Raw genomic sequence first — 24,694 nt, forward strand, 5'->3', positions numbered from 1 at the left:
GGAGGGTAAAAATCTCACAGGGCCCTCCCTTTCCATGAACAACATCTAAGCAACAGGAAAAGGAATGTTAGAAAATAAAATGAAAGCAGATACAAACAATGCTTCAAGGCTTAGCATACTGTTTGGAAAATGATTGCAAATTTAGCTTTGAGCTTTCTGACCAAAAGTGTGTGTTTAAAAACTGCTAAGTGAGTTAGCTACTTTTGTATAGCTATGACCAGAGTATCTGGGAGAACAACTAACACAGGGAGAAATTTCCCAGGAGGGGAAAGAGAAAATGTGATAGCGGATGATTTGGGGTGGTGCTGAGTGAGGTACGATTTTGAACCTAAGGTTCTCCCATGGGCTTTCACTAAAGAGACTGGGAGATAGAGTGGAAGTTCTTCATAACAGGACAGACACCACCCTGGTGACTGCACATCTTCTACCCAGCAACCACCATTCCTCGTCCTTCCTGTCTGGCTTTTACTCATGTCCCTCACTGCATTTTGTTTTTATTTCTAACATATGGTCTTGTTCATTTAATTATCTTCTTACCAGTAAAATTCAAGTTCCTTGAAGGCAAGAATCTTTGTTTCTTTAGTGATTTGCTCCAACAGTCTAGAACAGTCCTTGGCACACAGTAGTCATTCACTGAATATTTGGCAAATGCAGTAACTCAGAGACAGAAACAGCTGTTCAGTGGGCAGTCAGGCAAAACAGAGGTAGAAGATATCATTGATGTTTCTCTTCTAACCTCATGCTCAGGCAACAAAATCCATAAAATTAGTATACACCAAAATTTACCACTAACTCTTCCCCTGACAGCATCGGGTCAGTGTTGGGTCTCCTGTGGCCACCCCTGGTACTGGCCACACGCTCTTCCTGCCACTCTGATGGGTGTGACCCAGCTGACACTATCACAGCCATCCCATGCAGTCAGGTGACTTTTAGTCCCATTGCCTTCTTCCGAGGGAAGCTCTTGTGTTTGACCTTTTTCTGCAGTACCCCCTTCAGGGTCACTGCAGAGGTTGCGTACCTGGTCAGCCCGCTTCTCCACACTCTGTCCTACACCATGGACAGTCTCAGCTGCAGTGATGATTCACTGAGGTTTGGAGACCCTGAGCTGCTCTTCTGAGGCCAGGCCTCTGGGGAGAGCCCGCAGTCCATTCTCAGGCTTGCTTTTGTTGTCTTCTTTTCTTAGCTCCAGGTAAGCACAGCGTAGGAGAGCTTCCTGAAACCTTTTTCTTCCTGCTTTTCTCTCTCCCTGGGCTGTTTTCCCCCAAGTCTAATTGCTGACATATTCTTCAAGACTTGTTCAAAAACTTTTCTGATTGAGGGGAGCAGTTTTTGTTGTTGTTTTGTTGTTTGTATGTGTTATGTGGTAGTTGGTACAGTGTCTGAGTTATGTGATCTCAAGTTACATGATCTCCAGTGTCACAGTTTATTTTCACTCAGTAATCATCCCTGCCTCTTGCAGCATGCATATATAACTTCTTACTTCCAAATAAGAATTGCTTTCTTAAAAGGCAAAACATACAATAATGCAAAAAATAAAACTGACTACTTAAATAAACTTAGGTTTTCTTTTATGTTTTGTTTTTTTTTCATAGTGAGGCTTAAACCTACAGCCTTGACCATGCTATCCAACTTCTCTGCTGTGAGTTATAATAAATCCCCAAATTTAAGTTTTCAGTTGAATCTATTTAAAAAATGTTAAAATATGATTTTTGAATATTTTTATCACTGTGACCAAATACTTGACAAAAAGCAACTTATGAGAAAAGGATTTATTTTGGCTCAAAGCTTGAGAGGATAATGCCCATTGTGGTGGGGAATGCTCATCATGGCAGGAAGTACCCATCATGGCCGGGAATGCCCATCATGGCCAGGAATGCCCATCATGGTGAGGAATGCCCATCATGGTGAGGAATGCCCATCATGGCCAGGATGTGCTCATCATGGAGAGGAAGCACCCATTATGGCAGGGAAGTGCCCATCATGATGAGGATGTGCCTATCATGGTGGGAAAGCCCATCACGATTGGAAAAGTGTCCATCATGGAGAAGTGCCTATCATGGCAAGGATGTGCCTATCATGGTGAGGATGTGCCCATCATGGCCAGGATGTGCCCATAACAGTTAGGATGTGCCCATTACAGTGAGTATGTGCCCATTTACAGCGAGGATGTGCCCCATCATAGTGAGGAAGTGACCATCATGGAAAGGAAGTGGTCATCATGGTGAGGATGTACACATCGTTGAAGTGCATGGCAACAGGAATTGTGGCTTGATCAGGAATCAGAGAAAGTTCACTGTCTTTCCCACTTCTCCCTTCTCATCCATCCCAGCCATGGCATGGTGCTGCCCACATTCAGTGTAGGTCCTTCCTCCTTAAAGTTCTCCAAAAGACTCTCAAAGACTTGCCAAAATGTGGCTCCTAGGTGATTCCAAATCCAGCCAGTTTGCCGATAGAGATCACACAACACAAATTATTTTATGATCTCACTGTTCCTAAATGTGAAATTTTGTTTCTTCTGAGTTTTTTAAGTCTTATCTCTGGTGTTTTCTTAGCAGTCCATCAGAAAAAAATCCATTTGTTCAGAATAAATTTTTTGACTGAAAAGAAATGCAGTCACTCTCAAAAATAGTTTCAAGTAAAATTTGATAATACAGTTTGCACTTTCTAGGATTCTCCATAAACAGTTACTTTGTAGAGTATCTGTCTTTTGTGAGTGAGATTCTCTCATTAATCTCATTCCCTGTCACTTGTGAGAAGTACAGGAAAGGGAGACTAAACATGGACTGCTGAAGCAGGCTGTTTGCATTTTCCTACCTATGTTCCATATATATGATACATATGCATACTATATATGTGTATATATGTACACTTATGCATAAATAATTAGTAAGTTTCCAGCAGTGATTGAAGGTTGTTAATATTTAAATGTTGGCAATATTCAATGTTAATTTTAAATACCAAACAAAACTAAAACAGTACAATAACCTATGGTATTTGAAGGTAAATACACTATGCATTCTCTTTTTCATTTAGCCTTGAAATTAGAGCTTTGATTTATGAAGGTGGGAGAATTCTTTTTCTGCTTTTTACTTAATTGACATACAATGTTAATACTTCTTTGTAGGGTACCATTATAGTTCAGTGACATGTATATAATGTGTAAAGATCAAACCAAAGTAATTAACAATTATATCCTCAAAGATTATCTTTTCTCCTGTTTTCATTTTTTGCCTATTCTTGACTTTGTGTGTGTGTGTGTGTGTGTAAACCTATGTGTAGGGTGTGTGTGTGTGTGTGTGTGTGTGTGTGTGTGTGTGTATGTTGTATATAAGGAAGCCAACCTCCAGTTTCATTATTCATCATCTGTCCACATTGTTTTGTTTTATTTGTTTGAGACACTGTTGTCTCTCACCGGAACCTGAGGCTCATCAGTTAGTTCAGGCTAGCTCGTGGATAAGCCCCAGGGAACCACCTGTGTTTGCCTTCCCAGTTCTGGGACTACAAACCAGCGTAACCATGCCTTAATTTTTACAACTTTCCATGGGTGGTAGGGAACCAAACATATGTCCTGGTGCCTGTGTGGTAAGCATTTCACCAGTGGGGCCATGTCCCCAGCCCCCATTTCTGACTCTTATAAATGCATTTTTATTAGTCAACTATATATCCTTGCTGTATAGGTTTAAGAGTTTTTAAAATAGATTTTCAATTTTTAAAACTACCTTTACTTACTTATTTGTAGGAGTGATAGGGGCATGCACATGCCACACCTCACGTGTGGAGGTCAGAGAATAATTTGTATGTGAGTGAGATTAAAACTCAGATCATCAAGCTTGGTGGCAAGCACCTTTCCTCACTAAGCCATCTTGCCAGCCCTAAATATATCTTTAGATATTTAAAGTCATAGGTTCCCATTCTACTTTCTTCCTTTTGTGGTTTTATTGTATTACTTAATGTCTTATAACAGACGGAATGCTAGCTTTGAAGACATTCAATGACTAGTATATAACTTAGCATGTACATGGTCTTTGTAAAACTGATTGAATTGATTGTACACTCAATTTTTTAGTCTCAGCATAGCCAATCTATGGTTTTTTTTTTTTTTTTAGTTTTAAACCAAGTCACTCACATTGAAACCTTTAAAAATTCTGCACCAAGAATTAGATACATTTGAACTGAAATTCAAGACAATTCTATAATATGTTACGTGCACCTTTCCAATAAGTAAGAAATAGCTTTCTGTCTGAAAAACCAAACACTTACAAATGCAGCATGCTGGCTGCATTTACTGCCTTTCTTGTTAAAAAAAATAATGAAGTGGGAGACAGAGGTGAGGGCACCCTTAGGATAAAGGGTAGGCTGTACTGATGCGTATAGACAAAAAGCTACCTTTAGTTTAGCATCACTGTTTGCCACCTCTTGGTAACACTGTATAAGTAGTGTTGCTTCACAGTTTCCTCACATTTGTGTCTTATAGCTGTACTGCTTCTCTCTAATTTTATACTGAATCATAGTCTTCAGTGACTAGTGGGACTCAATTAAAAAGGGAGGGCAGGAAGAGGAGGAGAGGGTGGACACAGGTGGACAGGAAGGAAGGATGCAAGGATGAAGCAAGAGAGTGAAGGAGGAAGGAAGAGGCAAAGAAGAAATCTTCAGACTATTTAAGCTTAAAATTATTGCAAAAGACATCAGAGAAGTAATAATGTTTGATTTACCTTATGCATGCCATTCATTAAGTGGTTTTTATATTTTAATCCAATAATTCTCATAATAATGGTACCCCTTTGAAGAATTACTGTCTCGGTTTATAGATGAGGACATTGAAGTATAGAAATGTTAAATAACTAGCCTTAAGTAACTCTGTGAGCAAAACAACCTGAGGAAAAAAAGTAATATTTCCCCAAATGATCACTTTCCTATTTTATTATAGAAGATAATTATACTTAAGCCATTTAAGTCAGATAGAGTTTGCAGTGTAGCATCGGGATATTTCCCACGTGGCCAACAGGTGTTTCCTACTCTGTTTGACATGTATACTGATAAGATGAGCAGCACAATTACTCAGTTCATCCACATACCAAGAGACACAAAAACTGAAGACAAAATGAACTGAGGTATTTTCTATTTAAGATAAACTTGGGTCAGCAAAGAGGGTCCAGGAGGAACCATACTTGAACATTGATATTCCCAAAGAAATAACTTCTAGAGGGGTTGTTTTTAAAGTACTCTAAACAAGAAGCAAAAAGATCATTTGAAAAATTGAAGACTAGCAGCTTCTGAATACCTGGAGCATTGCTTTGAGTGCAGCCCTGATGCTTTTAATTTTTGATGGGAGCCATTCCAGCCTGCCTGGAGAATCCCTTGAGAAAAACAGTTGTTGGTTGCTCATTTATTTCCACCTATCAAAAGGAAATCCCACAATTATATTTGCTTTGTTACTTAAACATCTGAAATAAGTTAGGGACCCTGCATGTACTTGTCTGCTGGGAGTTCATTTGTGCCACAAACAAGGGTGTCAGCAGTTGATATGTATGGATTCTACTTGGATCTCAAGACTGCATGCAGTTTGCTGCAAAAAATAAATTACTTCTCCTGTAAGTTTGAAATGATTGTATCCCTACTGTGAGATAAAACTAGAATGCTGGTTTTTGAATAAGGAATTTCATCTGTAATTCATCACAGTTCTCCTTTTTTTCCCTGATGGTCTGATTTTCTTTTTTTATACACATCCTCCAATTTGAGACAATTATTTTAGTGCTGCTCAAAAATGTACCTGTGAATGACAGGATAAAAAGTATATTATTCACCCGTAGAGGGAAATGTTGGAAGCCTGGCTGTAGTTCTCGCCTCCCGCCGGCCCCTGCTTTTTATCAGAGTTGCACAGCCAATTAGGTAGGACGAGGTGACAGTCTAGAATGTGCTCTCAGAGATCAGCACCTTGGCAAATGAGGTCAGGGTGCTTCTTGTGTTTTAATTTTTAATTGAGAAGAGTATGGTTGAGAATAATATATACATCAAACTCCAAGAAGCGTTGAAGAAACCAATTGTTACGTTAATGATGTGACATATTTTTAAAGTTTCGCAAATACTTGAAAGTGAAAACAACTGTCATCCCTTTTCTTTTCTCCATTCCTTTGTTTCTTCATCCAGAAATTCACAAGGTAAGCCTGGTTGATTCCATTAGGATAATCTCCAGGGGTCTCCTCAGGACTGCCTTTTTGCATCACTCATGAGACTGCCAGAGAAGTAGCAGCTGCCTCTCAGTGTGGGAGATGGATATATGGCTGTGGAATTCTACCCCAGGATGAATAGCTGTGCTAGAGAATTTGTTCCTTCCTGAAAATCCCTGCTTTTCAGACAGTTGGGAAAGTCTGTGGCAAAGCCCCACTTCTTGCTTGGTTTCACTTGACGGGGTGAGGATGTTGAGAGCGTTTAGAGGGTCTGGAGCCAGAGGTGCCCCTCTCAGCAGAGCCCTGTGGCCGACACATGTTACTTGGAACCTCATGGAATGTCTGTAGAAGTAGACAGTCAAAGTCTGCCCTGCCGGCTTCCCAGGTCACAGTGAGAAACGCCTCTGACGCTAATAGAAATGCCCTATGTGATGTTCGTGGGGATGCTTAGGTTATTTCTCTATTTTTAGAATTTATTTAGCTAATTTTAGAGGCCCCTATTGAATTTTCACCCCAAAGTTTAACACATTTAAAATTAGCAATGACAATGATGTTGGAGAAACAGGTAAATAACTTTTTCCCGTGGCAGCAGCCACTCAGTGATTGGCCAGTGTCTGGAGGGTTGAGTCATACAGCAAGCACCACTGTTATTTTTGAACTCTACTTTTAGTCCAATATCAGAATATTAAATCATGGGTACAAATGGTAAATAAAAATTTAATCCTTTCATATAAAAATTGAAATAATTAATTTTGTCCTTTATAACTTACTTGGATATGCACATATTAGTATATATGGGCACCTACATACTCAACCATATGCACATACATATATTTTAGACTTGTTTGGAATTGTACTTTCTAGCATAGTAACAAGCTATGTACAACTGTTTGAATGAAGTTAATTCATAAAGTTTAAAATGTAGTTCCTCAGTACTACCAGCTACATTTCACATCCTCACTCACAGCATGTAGCCAATAACTGTTGTGACTCTTGTTGACTGGCACAGATACACATCATTTTAGCCCTTGCAGGAAGTTCCCTTGTATGTAACAGGTTTAGAGAATCTGCTGGATCATCTTCTCCTGTGGCATTACCTTGACGTTTGTGGAAAGTAATCATGCATTTCAAAGTACAATAGTTCTACACAATCTGTTCTTACTAGGTGTGAACTAGGTGATCAAATGAGCTAGATCAAGTTTGCCAAGCTTTAACCTCATCAATCAAGGTGGTTTTTCCTGAAAAGCTTGTTACCTAATTGCTCATTTTAGATTCATTTGCCAGTATGCACTTTCCATGGTCTTAAACATGGCTGTGTCATGGTAGCTGTGTGTGATGGGTGAGCAGTATCTTCGGGTGCCCCTCTCCTCTTACTTCTTTCCTACTTCTGCTTTCATTCTGCCAATCCTCTCCCACCTCTGCCACATACTTTAGACCCTACACCTTCTAGAATGTGCTCTTACCCCTAGAAACTTACTCTCATGTGTCTATTGTTTAAAATGAGCTCATCTGGAGGGCTAATTATTAAGAATATAAGAGCAATAATGGGATTTAGCGTGCCGTTTGATGATGGTAGTAGTGATGGGAAGAGTAGTATTATATTAACAGTAAAATGCCATCTTCCGTGTGCTGGCATGTGCATGTCAGGCATCCTAAGCTCCCTCACACTTCCCAAGCCAGGAGTTCCTAAAGGGATTGCACAATAAATTTGACTCAAATTTTAACATTTTACCCAGCATCCTATACTACCATCTTATAGCACATTGAAAATGGGATTCATGAAGACAACATAGTAACCTGGGAGATGCTTGGAATGTGGAGTGAAAAAATCCTAGAGAAATGTGTTGCTATGATTAATTTCCAACACATTACAGTTGAGTTCGTAGAGGACTTCTGGCATCATGGAAGACTAAGCTGACACAGCAGCAATTTTCCTGCTACAATCATGTAGAAATTGGAGCTAAGATAGCAAACTCTGAGGTCTTTGAGAATGGCAGGACCAGATTCCGGGAGAAAAGAGAAATGGCTGGGCTGACTTAAGAGGCAGAAGTGAGGCTGTCATGTTCTACTGATGTTTGAGTGTAGACTTAGGCCCCACGTTTGGCTTTCTACCCTGTGTAGACCCGGAACTGTGAGAGCCCCTTTAATGATGGTATGAAGTAAGAAAGGATGAGAGCTGAAAAACAGGTCCTCCCTGTGAAGTATCCATTTTCTGAAACACATGGAAAAAAAAGTTTTTTATCTTCTTGGAGTCATCCATAAAGATAAGTTACTTATAAGATGCTAACCCCTCAGCATGTGAAGAGTTGCTGTAATGGTTAATATTGACTATCAGCCTAACAGGACCTACTATCACCTAGGAGGTGCACTTCTGGCATGCATGGGAGGGATTATCCTGATGAGGTTAATTGAGGTGGAAAAGCCACCCTCAGAGTGGGTGGCTCTGTTCCCTGGGGTTAGGTCCTGGTCACCAGCATCCACTGCTGTCTTCCTCCTGACTATAGTTGTGAAGTGATCAAATGTTCCAAACATCTGCACTGACTTTCCTACCACAATAGGTTGTATCTTGAACTATGAACCAAAAATCAGCCTTTTCTCCTTTGAGTTGCTTTTTTCAGGGTCTTTTTCTTTCTTTTATGCATATGAGTGTTTTGCCTGCTGTGCATGCCTGTGCACCACGTGCATGCAGTGCCCTTCAAGGCCAGAAGAGGATGGCAGAGCCTCTGGAATGGAAGTGATAGAGGTTATGACTGTCATGTAGGTACTTGGAACCAAACCTGGGTCTTCTGGAAGAGCAGCCATTGTTCTTAACTTCTAAGCCATCTCTCTAGCCCCTTCTTAGACTATTTTATCAGCAACAGGAAAAGAGACTAATATGACAGACAGTAGTTTTATATCAATTGCGTGCTATCAAACACCATGTTAAGAAATTAACAAGCAGTATAAACATTAGAAGGAGGTAATACAAAGAGTGAGAAGAGGCATCCTTAAGGAGATAGTGGAGGAGAATTTTTAGGACTAAGGAAAAGTAAAACATCTTTTCTACCTAAGCAAGATAAAGTAAATTATCAGTGATACAACTGATAATGAGCCTTCAGAATATTACAACCAAAAATACCAAAGGCAACGAGAAAAGAGGTGTATTACCTGTAAATTCAGCTGGACAGTGGTCTTCTCATCTGAAACAAAGGAAAAATATCTTCAAAGTAGTAAAGGAAAACAACCATTATCCTGGGGTTCTGTGCCTGAAGTGTGGGAAATATGAAAGCAAAGTAAATATATTTTAAAAACCGTAGTTTAAAGAGTTTTGCTGTACAGACCATTCTGAAGCAAGATTTTTAGAGAATATGTGTTAGTAAAAGATAAATCCAGAAGAAAGGTGGAAATGCAACACTTCATGACATGAGGCACTCATGAGGAGAAAAACCATTTGGTGAGTGTCTAGAATTTTAAGAATCAAATGTGGAAATAATTGAAGAAATACACAATGACAATTACTTTAATTGCTGTAGTTGGACCTTTTTGTCAGGACCATTGGCTCCCCAATAATGACACAAGATTTATTATTAGTTATGAAAGCTTGGCCAATAGCTTAGGCTTGTTTCTAACTAGCTCTTATAACTTAAATTAACCTATATCTTTTCATCTATGTGTTGCCACATGACTCATGGATTTTACCTCTCCTCCTGCATGTCTGTTCCCCCTGATTCAGGCTGGTGATTCTGCCTTTCTTCTTCGCAACATCCTCTATGCCTGGAAATCCTGCTTAGCTATTGTCCATTCAGCTTTTTATTAAACCAGTCAGTGACACATCTCCACAGTGTACAAAAGGATTATTCCACGACAAATTGCTTTAATTTTAAAGCAATGAATAATCAAACTACAATGCAGCATAGTGTTTGAATTTGAAGAAGGAAGAAAATAAAGTATTAAATGCCCTTAAGTTAACTTAAAAGATTATAGCCTTAAAGATATAAAGTTAAAAATGAATATGAAATTAGAACTTTCAAAGCAAGGAGATTGGAAAAGGATTAAACATCATGTAACTAATCCAATACAATAAATGAAAAAGGCAAATTTAAAAATTATGGAAATATAAAATGTAGCAGATCCCTGAAAAAGCCTGAGTCTGTCAATAACTACAATGACCATAAACAGGTGAAAATTTCCATTTGAAAATAACTTTCATAATGTCATTTCAAAAATGTAGCAATATGTTGCTTCTTAAAGTCAAACCTAAGCACAAAGCTACAAAAACAGAGATAAAAAGAAGGCATACCAGGCAAGTACTATACGAAAGTAATGAAGCATTGCTACATTAACTGGAAAAGCATAAAAATGTGTTATTAAGGCTAAAGATAACTGCTTAAGAACAAGACAGTTTTCATGTGAACAGAGCTGAAGCAAACATTTAAAACTGAAAAGTACCTTTTATTTAGCAGGGTGCTGAGTACATATTTTCAATATTTAAATTTCAAATAGCATTATAAAATTCTTTAAAATATGTTTGCTGAAAAGATGAAAGATAAAAAGTGTTGGAGAAGACAAAGACAAAAGGGAATTCTTATAAATGCCTCATGGGAATTTAATTACCAACTATCATGGAAAATATTTTGGAGATTCATAAAACACTCTAATTTTTAGAACTCTCAACCATAGGCCTCAGCCCACCTGCTTGTGGTTGCACATTCACAGGTAATAAAGTCAACATGTTGAAGGAATGTCTACACCCTGGTGTTTATTATAGCATTCTTCACAATCTCCAAGATGTGGAAATAACTTATATTCACCAACAGATAAGGTCATGTGATATGCATGCACACTGGACTGCTATCCTGTTATTTGTAATGGGTTATGTTTATGGAGGGAAATGTACTAAGTTCAGTAAGTCAGACTCAGACAGAAGCAGCACATGATCTCACTTATATGTACATTTTTAAAAAGTTGAACTCTGAATTTCTGAGTAGGTAAGGATCGTTATCAGAGGGTGGAGGTGGGCTTGGGTGTGGAGGGAAGAGCTTTTTTTTTTTTTTTTTTTGATCAAATGACCCAAAATTTCAAATAAAAGGAATAGGTTTTGTGATCTATTGTACAGAAAGCTGGGTAAACACAGATAATAATAGTATTATACATTTCGAAATAACTGAATTTCCAGTGCTTCGCCATAGAACATGAGTAAGCAATTATTAACTCACTTGACTCAATCATGCAACATCATAAATCTGCATCAAGACCTCACACTTTGCCACACAAGTGCATATAATGTAGTTTATCAAGCCAATGTAACATTAATTGGGATTAACTATTGTAACTCTTCATTGAATGGGTATGTGAATGCATGGCATATCAGAAGATTATGCATTCATGGTTTTCCCTCCAGGCATGCACTAGGAACAGCAGGTTACCTAATATGTTAATTGTTTTGGGGCAGTATCAATTTGGTCATTTAATAAAAATCTCTCATCAGTTTAAATTTTCTGATTTATAGTTTTCTCTAACAATTCCAAGGACATTGCATAGATTATTCTAAGTATTAAAATTTTGATATTTAAACATTCTAGAATACAGCTATATTTATTTAGTAAACTGACTGAACTCCTATTTTTGAATGCTACTTGGACTAATGTAAAATTTAAAGTTAATGTTGTTGACTGTGTTTTAAGCTGAATGATCCAAGTCCATGGAATTACTTATTGCTTTACTGAGGATTTATTTTTTAAATTTTTGAGGAACTACACGTGTAAAACACAATTTCTGAACTTATATTTAAATAATAATGTCAGTATATGCTTAAAGTCCTTTCATTTTTGAAATAAACATCAAACAAAAACACCCCCTTATAACACTGAGGTAGATTTAGTCAATGACACTGGTAAGTCCTAGGCTGGAATCATGTGTAAGGGAGAACATCTCCATTAGTGTTTATGGATGGGATTATGAAGAATGCTTTCATGATCTGGGCTTCATATTTCAAAGAGCAACATTCCAAATTTTTTAGGAAAGGCTGATGGTGAAAAGGCTTCTAATTAGAGCTGTACACTGTAGTTGCAAGGAAGCTAAAATGGTAGGTCCCTTAATCAGACCCCTGTTCTAACTTAAGCAAATATGTTGGAAGTGTCTCTAAAGCTCAGCCACATAAGCCCTTCTTCTCAATCTGCCTGCAGGCATTAATGCTCAGATTGGAGACTGCATCCTTATTTGCTAAGAGCAGAGATGGTTACAAAAGAGCTTTTCTCACTCCAAGGATAAAAGCTGGAGTATACTTTAATTTTGGTGACTGCCTGGCTCATCTCAGCACCATAATACTGATTTGGCTCAAACCCAAAAAGTAGCAAGTCAGTACTTACATGTCTATGGATCAAAATTAGATGAAAAATTGCTGTTTCTCATCTCCAAAGCTACTTGCTGCACATTTTATAACTCTCAAGATGCCTTTTGTAATATGTGATAACAGAGCCAGCCACAGCATCTGCCTAGGAAGAGATTACTTTAATTATGGACTCAATGTCCTATTTTCTGCAAGTGATCCCCAGAGACGGGCTTCCCGGCCGAAGGAGAGGTGCAAGGATACACATAAAGCCCGACGTCAGCCCCAAAGACGTAGCTAACATGCGACAAGGGCACCCATAAACTACCTTCATTTCCTAGTCTGCGCTGTGATGGAGGAGTCCAGAGTGATAGGTTTTTAATTATTCTAGCATCTGCTGTTATGACTCCGCATGGTAAGGGCAAGGTGAGCTTATCAGGGAACAAAACCTCGGAGGAGTCTGCACAGGAAACGGACTGTATTAAACAGTGTTGGCATCATTCAAAAATCACTGTTTTTTGTTTTTATGTGTGATTTTTCTTAACAAAGAAACAAAACACTTTAATTTGTAATAATTCTTAAATTATGATGTTGGATAGAACATACTTTCCTTTCATGTTTTCTTTCCAAGATGAAAAAAATATATGTGTTTCATTAGTTTGCTTGAGTATTGTTAGAAAACAAAGCTAAGGGGTTTACCTGTCAGTCCAGTTCTGGTTAACATATTGAATGCCTTGTTACTGAGACTCCTTTGCCATCCAGAATAATGAATTTCATTTACCATCAATGTGGATAGCCTGTGTTTGTCCATGAACATTCTTAATAACATCCCACTGACTCATCATGATTGCTTAAAGAAAATTGTTACCTTATTTTTATTCATCACAGGACAAACAGGCTCATGGGGAGTCTTCAAAAGCATAGCCTGCACCCACTTCCAGGTTACATGGGATCCCATCTGACTTCTCAAAAAATATAACTGAAAAAAAAATGTGTACTTGACATTTTTTAAAGGCTGAAGATTATAGAAGACTAAATATGGGAATTAAGTTTAAACTTAAAAAGAAAAAGAAAAAAAGACATTTAAGCCAGGATTTGGCATGGAATCATTATGTGGATTTTGTGTGTGTAAGAAAGAAATTAACTCCTACCCCCCCCAAAAAAACCTGTACCTACAATCACATTAGGTAAAAATGTCTAATATTTAAAGATGTTTTATAGTGACATTATCTTTTGGCTTAGAAATAAAATAGTATTATTTTATGCTTCAATAGGGAAATTGAAATCAATATAAGGAAATTTTAAATGTAATCTAAAGCACTGAAGTAAATATTTATACTTTCTTATATGCCCCATACACTGGAGAAAAAAGTTTAAAATATGTTGAAACTGATAATTAGACAGAAATTTTTGTACTGCATAAATTTTGTAGAAGGACAATTGAATCTGCATTAAATACACTAAATGTGTGCCTCTAAGAAGGAGAAATTTTGTAGAAGGACAATTGAATCTGCATTAAATACATTAAATGTGTGCCTCTAAGAAGGAGAAAGGTCAGCATTCGATTCTTTTTAGCTCCGTGTGTTAGGAATGAAAGTGGTTCTCAGCTGTTGGGAGCAAACACACGACATCATCAGCCACAAGAAAATAACTCAGAATTCTTTCACGTTACTGCTGGCGTTGGAGCTACACATTTCTCTACTTTATGCCACAGACCCCAGATTTGCTGTGCAGCTGAGCACCCCACACTACGAGGAGGACTGCAGCATGTTGCTGCTACTCTTTAAGGACAAGGGAAATCAGTTTTCTCTAAATATTTGTTCTGTAATTTCAATCCTATGTTACATGTGATAGCTTCCAATTAAACTTTTAAATTAAGTTTTTAATCAAGAGTTATGTTTGGAATATAAACTCATTTTTACTGCTGTTTTCAGACATTGTGTCTAAGTCCTTTTTTTAACAATTAAGTTATTATTATTACTTTTTGACTTTCTGTCTTTTGTGTTTGAGTTGAATACAAAATATCATGAGTTTTAATTAAAAACAGAAATAAGCAAATATTTTTCAAAAAACAGTTTTTATTTTGTACATTTATACTTGATAATAAATATTATTTCCTTTAAAATATTCTAAGTTATTTTTCTGAAATGAAAGCAATCTTTGTATATATTAAAATATTACCTAGTCAGTCCCTTCATGTATACAAATACACATGTTTCTCCTGTCTCAGAAACCAGAACAGTACCTCAGCGTGTATTTCAACAGACATGCAGATGTGCTCAACTATAGTTTTAATGAACTTGGAGTTCTACCATCCATTTTATTTTCTAATCTAGCTTTTATTTAAGATAAAGAAAATGTTTACATTATGAATGTTTTCCCAATAAACATCCATCTACATTACCATCCAGATTGCCGATATTAGATACCTACACTGCACTGTATTTAGTTAATCTCTCGTCCGTGGACTTTGTGCTTGCCTCTGATGGGTTACTGATATGTAATTTTCTGATGGACAATCTTCTAGCTAATTTTTTGCATAATTCTAACTGAAAATATATTATTTTCATATTAAAGTTAACTATGAATTCATTCTGATAAAAGAAAAAACTAAGACATGTCTAACCCTGCATTTCATCATTACCTGAGGCACACGAAGAAGATAGCGTTGTTACTTCCAAGATGAGTGACAATGCTCGATTATTGTTGTAATCCTCTAGTCAACAGCGTTTTATCACTTTGTAGTGTTTTATGTTCCTTTATTGAATTTCAATAAACACTTTAAAATGTTTGCTTTCAACTGAGGGCAAGCGTTCTGTTTCTAAAGCCCCATGGAATGCACAGTGTTTTAGCTGACAAGTCAGTAGAATAAGATGCTAAATCTGACACATAGACACGTATGTATACATATATGCACGTTTAAATATGTTTTTTACTTTGTCATTTAATAAAACATCCTTTTATATAATAAAATATAGATCCATTACTAAATGGGCTTTGGCTTTATTATATTATACAAATATTGACTTTCTAAATAGCTCATTCCCAAGTGATTACAAGCTCCTGTTAGAACCTTTAAAATTATCACTAATTTATTAATACTTTTATGACAGCATTATTTTTATCTTTCTTTCCTTCTGCATTCTATTTTTTATAGTAAATCCTTCCTTCCTTCCTTCCTTCCTTCCTTCCTTCCTTCTTTTCTTTCTTTCTTTTCTTTCTTGGGACATACTTTCTATGTGTGACAGCCCTGGACATTCTGGAACTCACTCTGTAGATGAGGCTAGCCTTGAACTCACAGAGATCCACCTACCTTTGCCTCCTAACTAAAGACATGTGCCACTATGCTCGGCTTCAAAGTAAGTTCTTAATATCAGTTTCTTTAAGCTTTTTCCAAAAGAAATCCTACAGCTGTATTCTGGGATATTATAGTTATTACACAAATACAAATATGACCACAGTTACTACCAACCATTTTTTTCTGTTTACAAGAATATTTGCACTACACTTTCTCATCTGTGTCGCGGTGGTTTCCATCTCCATCTCTGGCTTTGTTGAATTCAAGGCCTAATATTCCCACAAGAGGAGAAGAAGGTTGCCGGTGTGTTTGGTGTGTTTACATCCTTGGTTATCTGGCTGCCCTTGCGCTCTGCTCACTGGTCCATAAATCTCCCAGAAGCACGAATCCACAGTGAAATATTCAGGTGCATTAGTACCTTTGGACTTTCCTGGGAATAAATTGCTAACTTGCTGTGAAGAAGTATAGGATCAACTGTAGACATCAGTGTCAATGTGAAAACAGAGTAAAGGATGTAAGCAAGGAAAGTACTATGACCTGTGTCACACAGTGATGCTCTCAGCCACTCCACCAACAGAAGGACTGGTGATGGAGGACTGGGTCTCCAAGAAGGCCGTGCGTACCCAGCGCTCCATTCTCAGCAGCTCTTCAAAGGCCACTGAACAGAGAATGTTGGCTTCACAGGAAGCTGTCATGTAACTAGGAATAATATTAGCTAAAATAATTTCAGTGTAAGGCCTATATCCTATCATTGCTAAAGAAAACCTTTAGAAATGAAAGTGGCGGGGTGGCAGTGGCACACGCCTTTGATTAGCAGCACTCAGGAAGCAGTGGATCTCTGAGTTTGAGGCCAGCCTGGTCTACAGATTTGAGTTCCAGGTCAGCCAGGGATACACAGAGAAATCCTGTCTTGAAAAAACAACAAAAAAACCAAAACAAAAAAAAAAAAGAAAGAAAGAAAACCTTTGAAAGTGTGTGTGCGTGTGTGTGTATGTGTGCATGCATGTGTGTGTGCACATGCGTGTGTGCGCATGTGTGTGTACATGTGTATGTGTGTTTTTATGATTTGTGTGTGTGTGTGTGTGTGTGTACGTGTGTGTGTCCAGAGAACGATAACTACTGATATCCACTGTGAAGTATGACATTTTCTTTGGGGAGATAGCTTTCTGTATATTGAACTTTTCACATTTTTATGCAAATTAAAAGATGATTTACATTTTCTTGATTATTTTTTAAAATAAGGAACCTTAAAACTATACTACCTTTCTGCTGAGTCTACATAGAGAAAACAAAATTTCTGGAATACACTAAAGTATGTTTTTCCTAGTTTCAAAAACTATTTAACAGCTTAACTTAATACTTCTGGAACTGAAAGTAAAAGTACTTTTATGGATGCGTTAACCAGAAGGTTTAAATATCAACTACCTTTGAAATTGGTTTTTGTTGTTTTGTGCCCATTTATACAGAACTTTGTGGTGTAACAGTGATGAGGACAGACATGGCCTTGGACAGTTAGTGTGTGTAAGGAGTTACTAAGCTGAGAGTCTGCACCTAAACTCCGGAAGCAGAAGGATGACTGTGAGTTCAGAGCCAGCCAACGATACATAGCAAGACCTTGTCTCAGAGAACAAAAGAAAAGACCAAAAGGAATTTAAAAACGCTTCTCATAGAGATTTTCAAAGTAACATACTTGCAGTATGTGCCACTTTTAATGTCTGAGTGTAAGCATTTGACTTACAGAGATCTGTCGAGCACTTTGGCTCACCTCTGCCAGTTCATAAGAATGACTTTCCACAACCCATTTTTCTCACATACGCATTTTATTTCTCAAAATAAGATCGTCACAATAGCCAATAACAGAATTTAATCAAAAGTAGTGTCTGTGAATCACCAGGGAATTAAAGCTTAAGTCACTAAATCTGTAGGATTCGCAGCATTGATAAACATTTGCATTTTCAAAGGTAACTTGCTCTTTCCTTGCTGTGTCAAGCCAAATTTAGTATTTCTAGTATGAGGAAATCATATCCTGAAGTCATTCACCCAACTGCCTGCCTTAGAAACCACAGCACATAGGTAAAGTTTAATGTTATTTTTCCAGAAAGAATAAAACTAATGCATGTCATTATGTGTAAAATTTTACAAGGCTAAGTATTAGCTAACATACACTTACATAGCTGAGAGCTGAGATCTTCTCAAATGTATGAAAATGGGGAAAATTCATAACCAAACTGACTTAACAGATAGTTTTGTAATTCTTACAGTAGTTATATCTGTTTCTGTAAATTTGGTCATTTCTGTGAGCAAACACTTTCAGGATATAAACTTGTTCCCATGACAATTTAACAACTGAAAGTTAATGGTGGAAATCTTTCAGTAGAACATCCCATTGCCTCTGAATCACCTTGGAGATTAGTTATGTTTCTTCATACATTTTTCCATCCCTAGTTTCCAATTAAAGATGTATAACGTGGAAAACGCTACTGGTTTAGGACCACTGTCAAGTCGTGTATTCATGAGAACAAAGTTGGCCCATCCTGTTGTTGGGCTTATGTGGCATCCAGAAAGGCCTGACCTTGTAAAAATGAGGAAACTGGGTTCTAGAGACGGGAGCTCACCATCATGAGCTCCATGACAACCTTCCCCAGTACAGCCCAGGCTTCTCCTTTCCAAACATACACTTACATAGCTGAGGAGACCACCTGCTGTAGACCCTGTCCTCTGTTCCCCAGGTCCTCACTATTTCCAGGCAGTAGCTGAACCTATATGTTAGAAACAACTAAACAGCCACATTGTCACAGACTGGTACCGGATAACTGATTAAGATGGTGGCATTTCACTTGGATTTTTTACTCTACCATGACCTTGTATTCTGAGTTTTCTGCAACAAGTTCAAATTGAAGTAACTATATCTTCCTGTTACACTATCATTTGCACTTTATATTTGAGATTTCTTTCTGTGCTCATGGGGTAAAGCTTTGGTTTTTCTGAACTCATCTAGAAAATTGGCTCATATAGAAAATCCCACTGATGAAACACTGTCGTATATAAACATACTGACTTTAAAAATAGCAAGTACCCTGCCCTCAAAGTACAGTGGTGCAGAAATGGTCTCCTGCTGGTTGACTCACTGTCTCTATTTCCATCTGAAGATACAGTTGCTTTTATTTAGCCTTTATTCTTCAACCCTTAGTTAATAGGAACAAAAGATTGCCTGAGGATCATAAGAGAAAATATGTCCTATATTTAAGAGAAAGCATTTCCAGTGGCCTTCCAGGAAAACCATGGTCACATACATTCATGTCTTCATCACTGACCTGAAACAGAAGAAAGAGCTTGTTAATTAAGTTCCTAGGTGATGTTAAATGGAGAGATGTTTGTTACACAGTATTCATGAGGAATCACACAAAACTCAAAGTGTCCCTGGAGATTGTTAGAGGGGATAGGAAATAAAAATGTAAGCAAATGTGAGAGGAAGCATTTTGAAACACTGATATTATTAGCTGGAATTAGAGAGCAATAACAGTAGAAGAGGTCTGAGGTGAGAGTAAGTAGGAAATCAGATATACACTTGAAATGTAATATAGCTCAAACACCTTTGTATTGAGGTTCCATAGAGGGAATCAGGTAAACAGCTTGCTGAAGAGAGCTCATTTGGAGTTCCTTGATTACATATTAATTCAGACAGGGCAAATCCTAATAAAGCAAATAGAAAGAAAAAGAAAAGATTAGCCTTGGTTATATGTATGCAAATACCATATACCCCAGGGAATCAGGCACCAGCCATGTCCAACCTTCAGTAAGGGCCAGTTCCCCTCGTCTCCTCTCCCTGACCTGTCTGAAGCAGAACTTTGGAGTTCTGCTTTTGAGCAGTAATCATGGTCAGTTAGGTTGTTTCTACTCTGATTGTCCCTTGGCCCTCTGGGAAGAAGAAAGCAGGGCTCTGAGGGCAAGAGAGGGGTAAGTGGCATGGGACCTGGGTGATGTCAAAAGAGCACAAAGCAGGCAGACGATGGCGTCCTGGGAACATTAAGGATTTGTTATTTCCAGTATTTCCAAGTGCCCCTACATAAAAATGGTTTGGGACTGCTGACTGGAAGGTGCCTGGCTGGGAAAAGGGAGCCAGTGAAGGAAACTGTTCTCTTAGTCATGAAGAAACAACTGAAATGTGGTGCCTGTTGCTGGCTTTCTGTAGATCCTGTGACTACAACCAGACAAAACAATTCAAACCCAGCCTCATTTTTAATAGCTCACTCTTCACAAAAATTGCCATTAGCCTTTCCAAGGGCTTCATGGCAGGCCGATTATTTCACTTTTTGGTTGGATCCATAAGTTGGACGCTATAAAAAGTTCCATAGCATTTTATAGCCGGTATGTGTTTTACTCCAAAAGAAGTTTCGTGAGTCCATTAATCAAAGTCTGTGTTAGTTTATACTCGCTGAGGGAAATCCATAATGAATTAATTCAGCTCAATGAAATTTTGTCCTTATAAAGTGTTTCAAAACCAAATGTTGCCTGTTTCAAATACTGTAGCAGGGGTGTTTATTTACAGTCTGGTACATACGTAGTTTGAGCTTCTTAGCATACGTTACGGGGAATTAATGGCTTGTTATTTATTGCTCAGCCACTCAGCAGCGGTGATTTATAGGGCTGTGCTATGCACTGCTGGTTACTCTGCATCTCGATGTAGGCTGTCTCATCAATATCGTTAAATGAATTCACAGTGACACAGCTCTGCTACTGTAGTTTTTGATATGAGGGATAACCGAACATAAATCAGGACTTATGTTTAATTCATAAGATGTACCAATCTCTCATGGAGGCGTGAGTAAGGCTGGAGATGTCACAAATGTGTTTTACAGTACCTCTGTGATTACACCCAGGTCCTCCTGTGTGACTTTATACACCAGGTAAAAATAATAGGTCGCTTTGCACTTGGCCACTTTTCAGATAAATGCATTTTTTTATTTATGTATGATTGGATCCTATTATTGTCCCACAAAAAGGTTGTATTTTGGCAGCAACAGAAGTACAATGGAAGCCAGCTACCTCAAGTTCACAGCTCTCATACTTCTCTAAGTAAATATGGCTAATAATGATTTTAAAAACTAGAGCAATTGGATACTAACACTGGGTCAAAAGAGTTGTTATTTTTGAGTCTTAAAATTTCAGCAATAATTTTTTTTTTCAAATACCCCAATTAACCATTGGAGAATGGACCCGGTTATTTCTCCTTGCCAGTCCAAATTATGGAAAGGAAAATATTACAGCTAAAACATGCCAACGAAGTAGAGTTTCTTGCTTGTTTGGAAGTAAACAACTACACAAGGACAGGAATTAAGACATACTTATATGCTAGCTTCTCAAGAAAAAGGTAGGAAAATAAACTCTCCTGGCGTTGGACTTCACTGGCTTTGTTATCAGTGCTGCAGTAACCAGTATTTATTCTTTGAACCAAACACTGTCTCAATACCCTGTAATCCATGCAGAAGAGGTGATTTTTCCTGGAGGGATGGATAATCTGCCTCCAGCAAAGCTACGACAAGGGGTGTTGGGATAATAGTGAGATTGCCAGGTTGTCGGGCTTCGTCAGCAGCCTGCTATATAGTCCTGTGATCCGCTTTGCTGACTGTCACAAAAAGGACTGTGACATGTTACTGCCATAGAAAATAATTCCAGCATATGCAAGAAGCTGACACAAATGCCTTTGCCTCCTTCCTCTGGTTCCAGTTGATTAGACCAAGCTTGGGTGGTGACGATTTTCAGACCTAGTTATTTAGGCTTTGCAAGGAAAGGAAGATGGATGAGCTATTGCTTTCAAGGCTGGAGTGACAAAGAGATGAGAGGAAATGACATTACTTAGTGGCGTAATAAGTAATTGATTTCATAACGCTTGGGCAAAGGGCACAGTGAATATGCATGTGTGAGAGCAGAGGACCCCAGGCATGTTGGCGAAGGAAGCAGAGTGGGAATTGATTGTTGCTAGAACAGGGTGCCTTGAGGGGGAAAATTGCTAAGAAGGGTGGTGGTCACAGCGTGACTGAAGTAGTTCCTTTTGAGCTTAACTGTAAGTAAATAATTTATTAAAAATAGAGACATTCCATAAACTTATCGTTCAAAAATATGCTTCCTGGAATTTGTATCTAGGAGATTCTACAACCTGAAAGAGGAAAGCCTGACTGTGAGTTACCATCAGTGTCCCTGTTCGTGCCTCTGACTCACTCAGACACAACAGGGCTCCTCTTTGAACTCATTGTTTCGGAATTCTCTTCCATACTCTAGAGTAAATGATCTTGAAATTCTTGGGTTTTCTAGTTTAGATATCATTGGATGTTGGACATGGAAACCAAAGACAATTAAACTATCCTTCTGTAATTTTGGTTGGATCCAGGTTAATGGTCTGCAGTGTTGATTATGTAAATACCATTCACAGCAAAGTCACATACTTGCACTACAGTTTCTTTTCCTTTCCACCTCCACACGAAGCAGAAACAGGCAAAGGGACTGTAAGATAAAAGGTAAATAAATAAAAATCCCCACAAAGCATTATGAAACAAAGAATTCCAAAAATTCCATTTTCGGTTTGTATTAGCAATCTATTGCTGGGCATGGTGCCGGGCCATAAGAGTGGTTTGTATACACAGTGAGACTCCATTGGAGAAAACTAAATTTTCCTTTTTGTGTGGTTCTCAATAGGAGATACCTTCTGGGTTAGGGATGGGGGCTTGTGCTCACTTCCCTTCAGTTCTGGAACCACATCTGGCCTAAAACTGTGCATGCCCTGTGCATGCTGCCACACTCTGTGAAGTTATATGTGTACCAGCCCTGTTGTGTCTAGAAACCCTTGTTTCCCTAATGTCCTCCATCCCTCTGGCTCTTACAATCTTTCCATCCCCTCTTATACAAAATTCCCCAGTCTCTGAGGGCAGCGATTTGATGGAGATGGAGACATACCATTTGGGATTGAGTGTTCCAAGGTCTCTCACTCCCTGAACATTGATTGTCCAGTCATGGGTATCTATTTGTTTCCATTTACTGCTTATCTTATTTGAATGTAGGTGTGTAATACCATGCATGATATAGGGAAAGCAGTAAAAGTCTTCCATACCTCCAAGTGATTACTGGACCAATGGCTAATATAGTAGAAGAACCCTTTGACTAAATCCCAAGTAACTGGAATTTGGCTGGACCATTCAGAAGTATTTTGGAATGAACTCATTCCTTTTTTAATACACACTCTAGTACACTGTTTAAAATATCCAGACCAGAGGATTATAACATGGAAAATTGGGGTAGAGTTCAAGTACACAATATTATTGATTATTCAGCTTTAGAAGTTAGCAACACACATCACTGCTTTTTGGATGCTTTTGTGCATGCACACTCATGTACCATGTACAACCAGATGCCTGAAGATGGTTAAAACGGTCCTGGAGAAATTATGTATTCATTCTTCACACACTTTTTTTCTATTTATAAAGCACTTTCATATCTGTTGTCATATTTGCTGCTCCTTATAGAAACCCATGAAGTAGGAAAGCCAACTGCTGTCCAACCTCATCCATTCCAGTTGTCAATGGAAAAAAGAGATGGGTCTAATTTTCCTTTCACTTGATCCTGCCATTTTCATACAATTGGAAGGAAAAAAAATAATTGTCTGCTCATATAGTATATCAAATTCCAGTTAGATATTTAAATACTTTGTGAAAAGCAATTCCTAGTGGACCTCCTGATCAAAATTAAACATAATTCATTCATGATCATTTGTCCACTTATCCCTATTGGAAATGCTTGGCTTATTGTGATGATGATCAGCAAAAGAGTGCAGAGAAAAATGCATCACAAAAAGCTAACTTGATAACATAGACAAATTGTTTTCCAACTCACTTTTTGCAGCTCATACTTAAGATTTAGGAGTTTAATTTGTTACCAGGAAATAACCTATTATTGTCTTCTGTACTATTTCTTAGTGAAGATGTACATTAATGCATTACATCTGTCTAAAGGACCGTGCTTCCTAGTTCTTAGAAATAATTTGTGGAAGCCTATATGTTGCAGAAACAGGTTCCATGTTACTACACATTATTTATACCCATATTTTAAAGAACGTATTCCAACCTGGAAACTGTGTGTAGCTTTCACATTTACATAGCTAATATATGCATTGCCGTTGCCATGTGGGATGAATTGCTTACCTGACAGCCTGTGACCCGCATAGTGTAACAGGCATTATTTCTAATTTGTCAGGCATTCAGAGCATGAATGATAGGTTTCTTTTCAGACCACTATTTAGTGTCATTCTATTTGAAATAGAAAATCTTTCCAGCAACTTCAGACAAAATTTGAGATTTCTCCTCATTAATATTTTGGCTTTGTTATCAATCTCCCAGGCAAGTTAGACATAATTCAGAGAATTGTTGTGCATCTCTCTTAGCCTCAAACTGAGTCAACTTTTAAATTTCAGTCAATAAATACAACTCCCAAAGATAAAGATATGAATACATTAAAAAATGCCAATAGTAAGAATTTTTCCCTCTATAAGATGAGGAAATAAAAGGATCCGATCAGGGCTCCATCTCCATGCAGTTGTGAAGGTTAAGCTAATTATGCAAGGAGATCTTCCAATTACATAGCATTTGAGGATCTTAAACATAGAACTGGAAGATTTCTTGGTGGTTTTCATAACCTTGAGATATTTTTGGGTGTAATTTTCACCCTTCATAAAATTTTCCACCTTTTAAGATAGCTGGCGAACCCCACTTTCTGAAGCATTCCCTGTAATTGCGTCTGTTGCTAGGAGAGGAGCAAATGGCAGCATCCTGAGATCTGCAACCCTGCTGATTCCTGTTGTTCTGGAAATGCCGTCGTCAAGGTTGTCATCTAGGCTCATAATGATCTTCATCCATTATAACGTGCAGGAGTGCC

General features: G+C 38.0%; 1 protein-coding gene across 1 annotated transcript in view; it reads left to right on the forward strand.

Annotated features, from left to right (window-relative positions):
• Positions 1-1,901: 1,901 nt before the first annotated feature.
• LOC131905583 (reelin-like) overlaps positions 1,902-24,694 on the forward strand; it is a 112,033-nt gene continuing 89,240 nt past the window's right edge. Inside the window, exons 1-2 of the mRNA XM_059256445.1 lie at positions 1,902-2,079; positions 24,512-24,641. Coding sequence (XP_059112428.1) covers positions 1,902-2,079; positions 24,512-24,641 — 308 coding nt within the window. The remainder of the gene's footprint in view (positions 2,080-24,511; positions 24,642-24,694) is intronic.

The sequence above is a fragment of the Peromyscus eremicus genome, chromosome 3 (assembly GCF_949786415.1).
Source record: "Peromyscus eremicus chromosome 3, PerEre_H2_v1, whole genome shotgun sequence".
Taxonomy (NCBI): Eukaryota; Metazoa; Chordata; class Mammalia; order Rodentia; family Cricetidae; genus Peromyscus; species Peromyscus eremicus.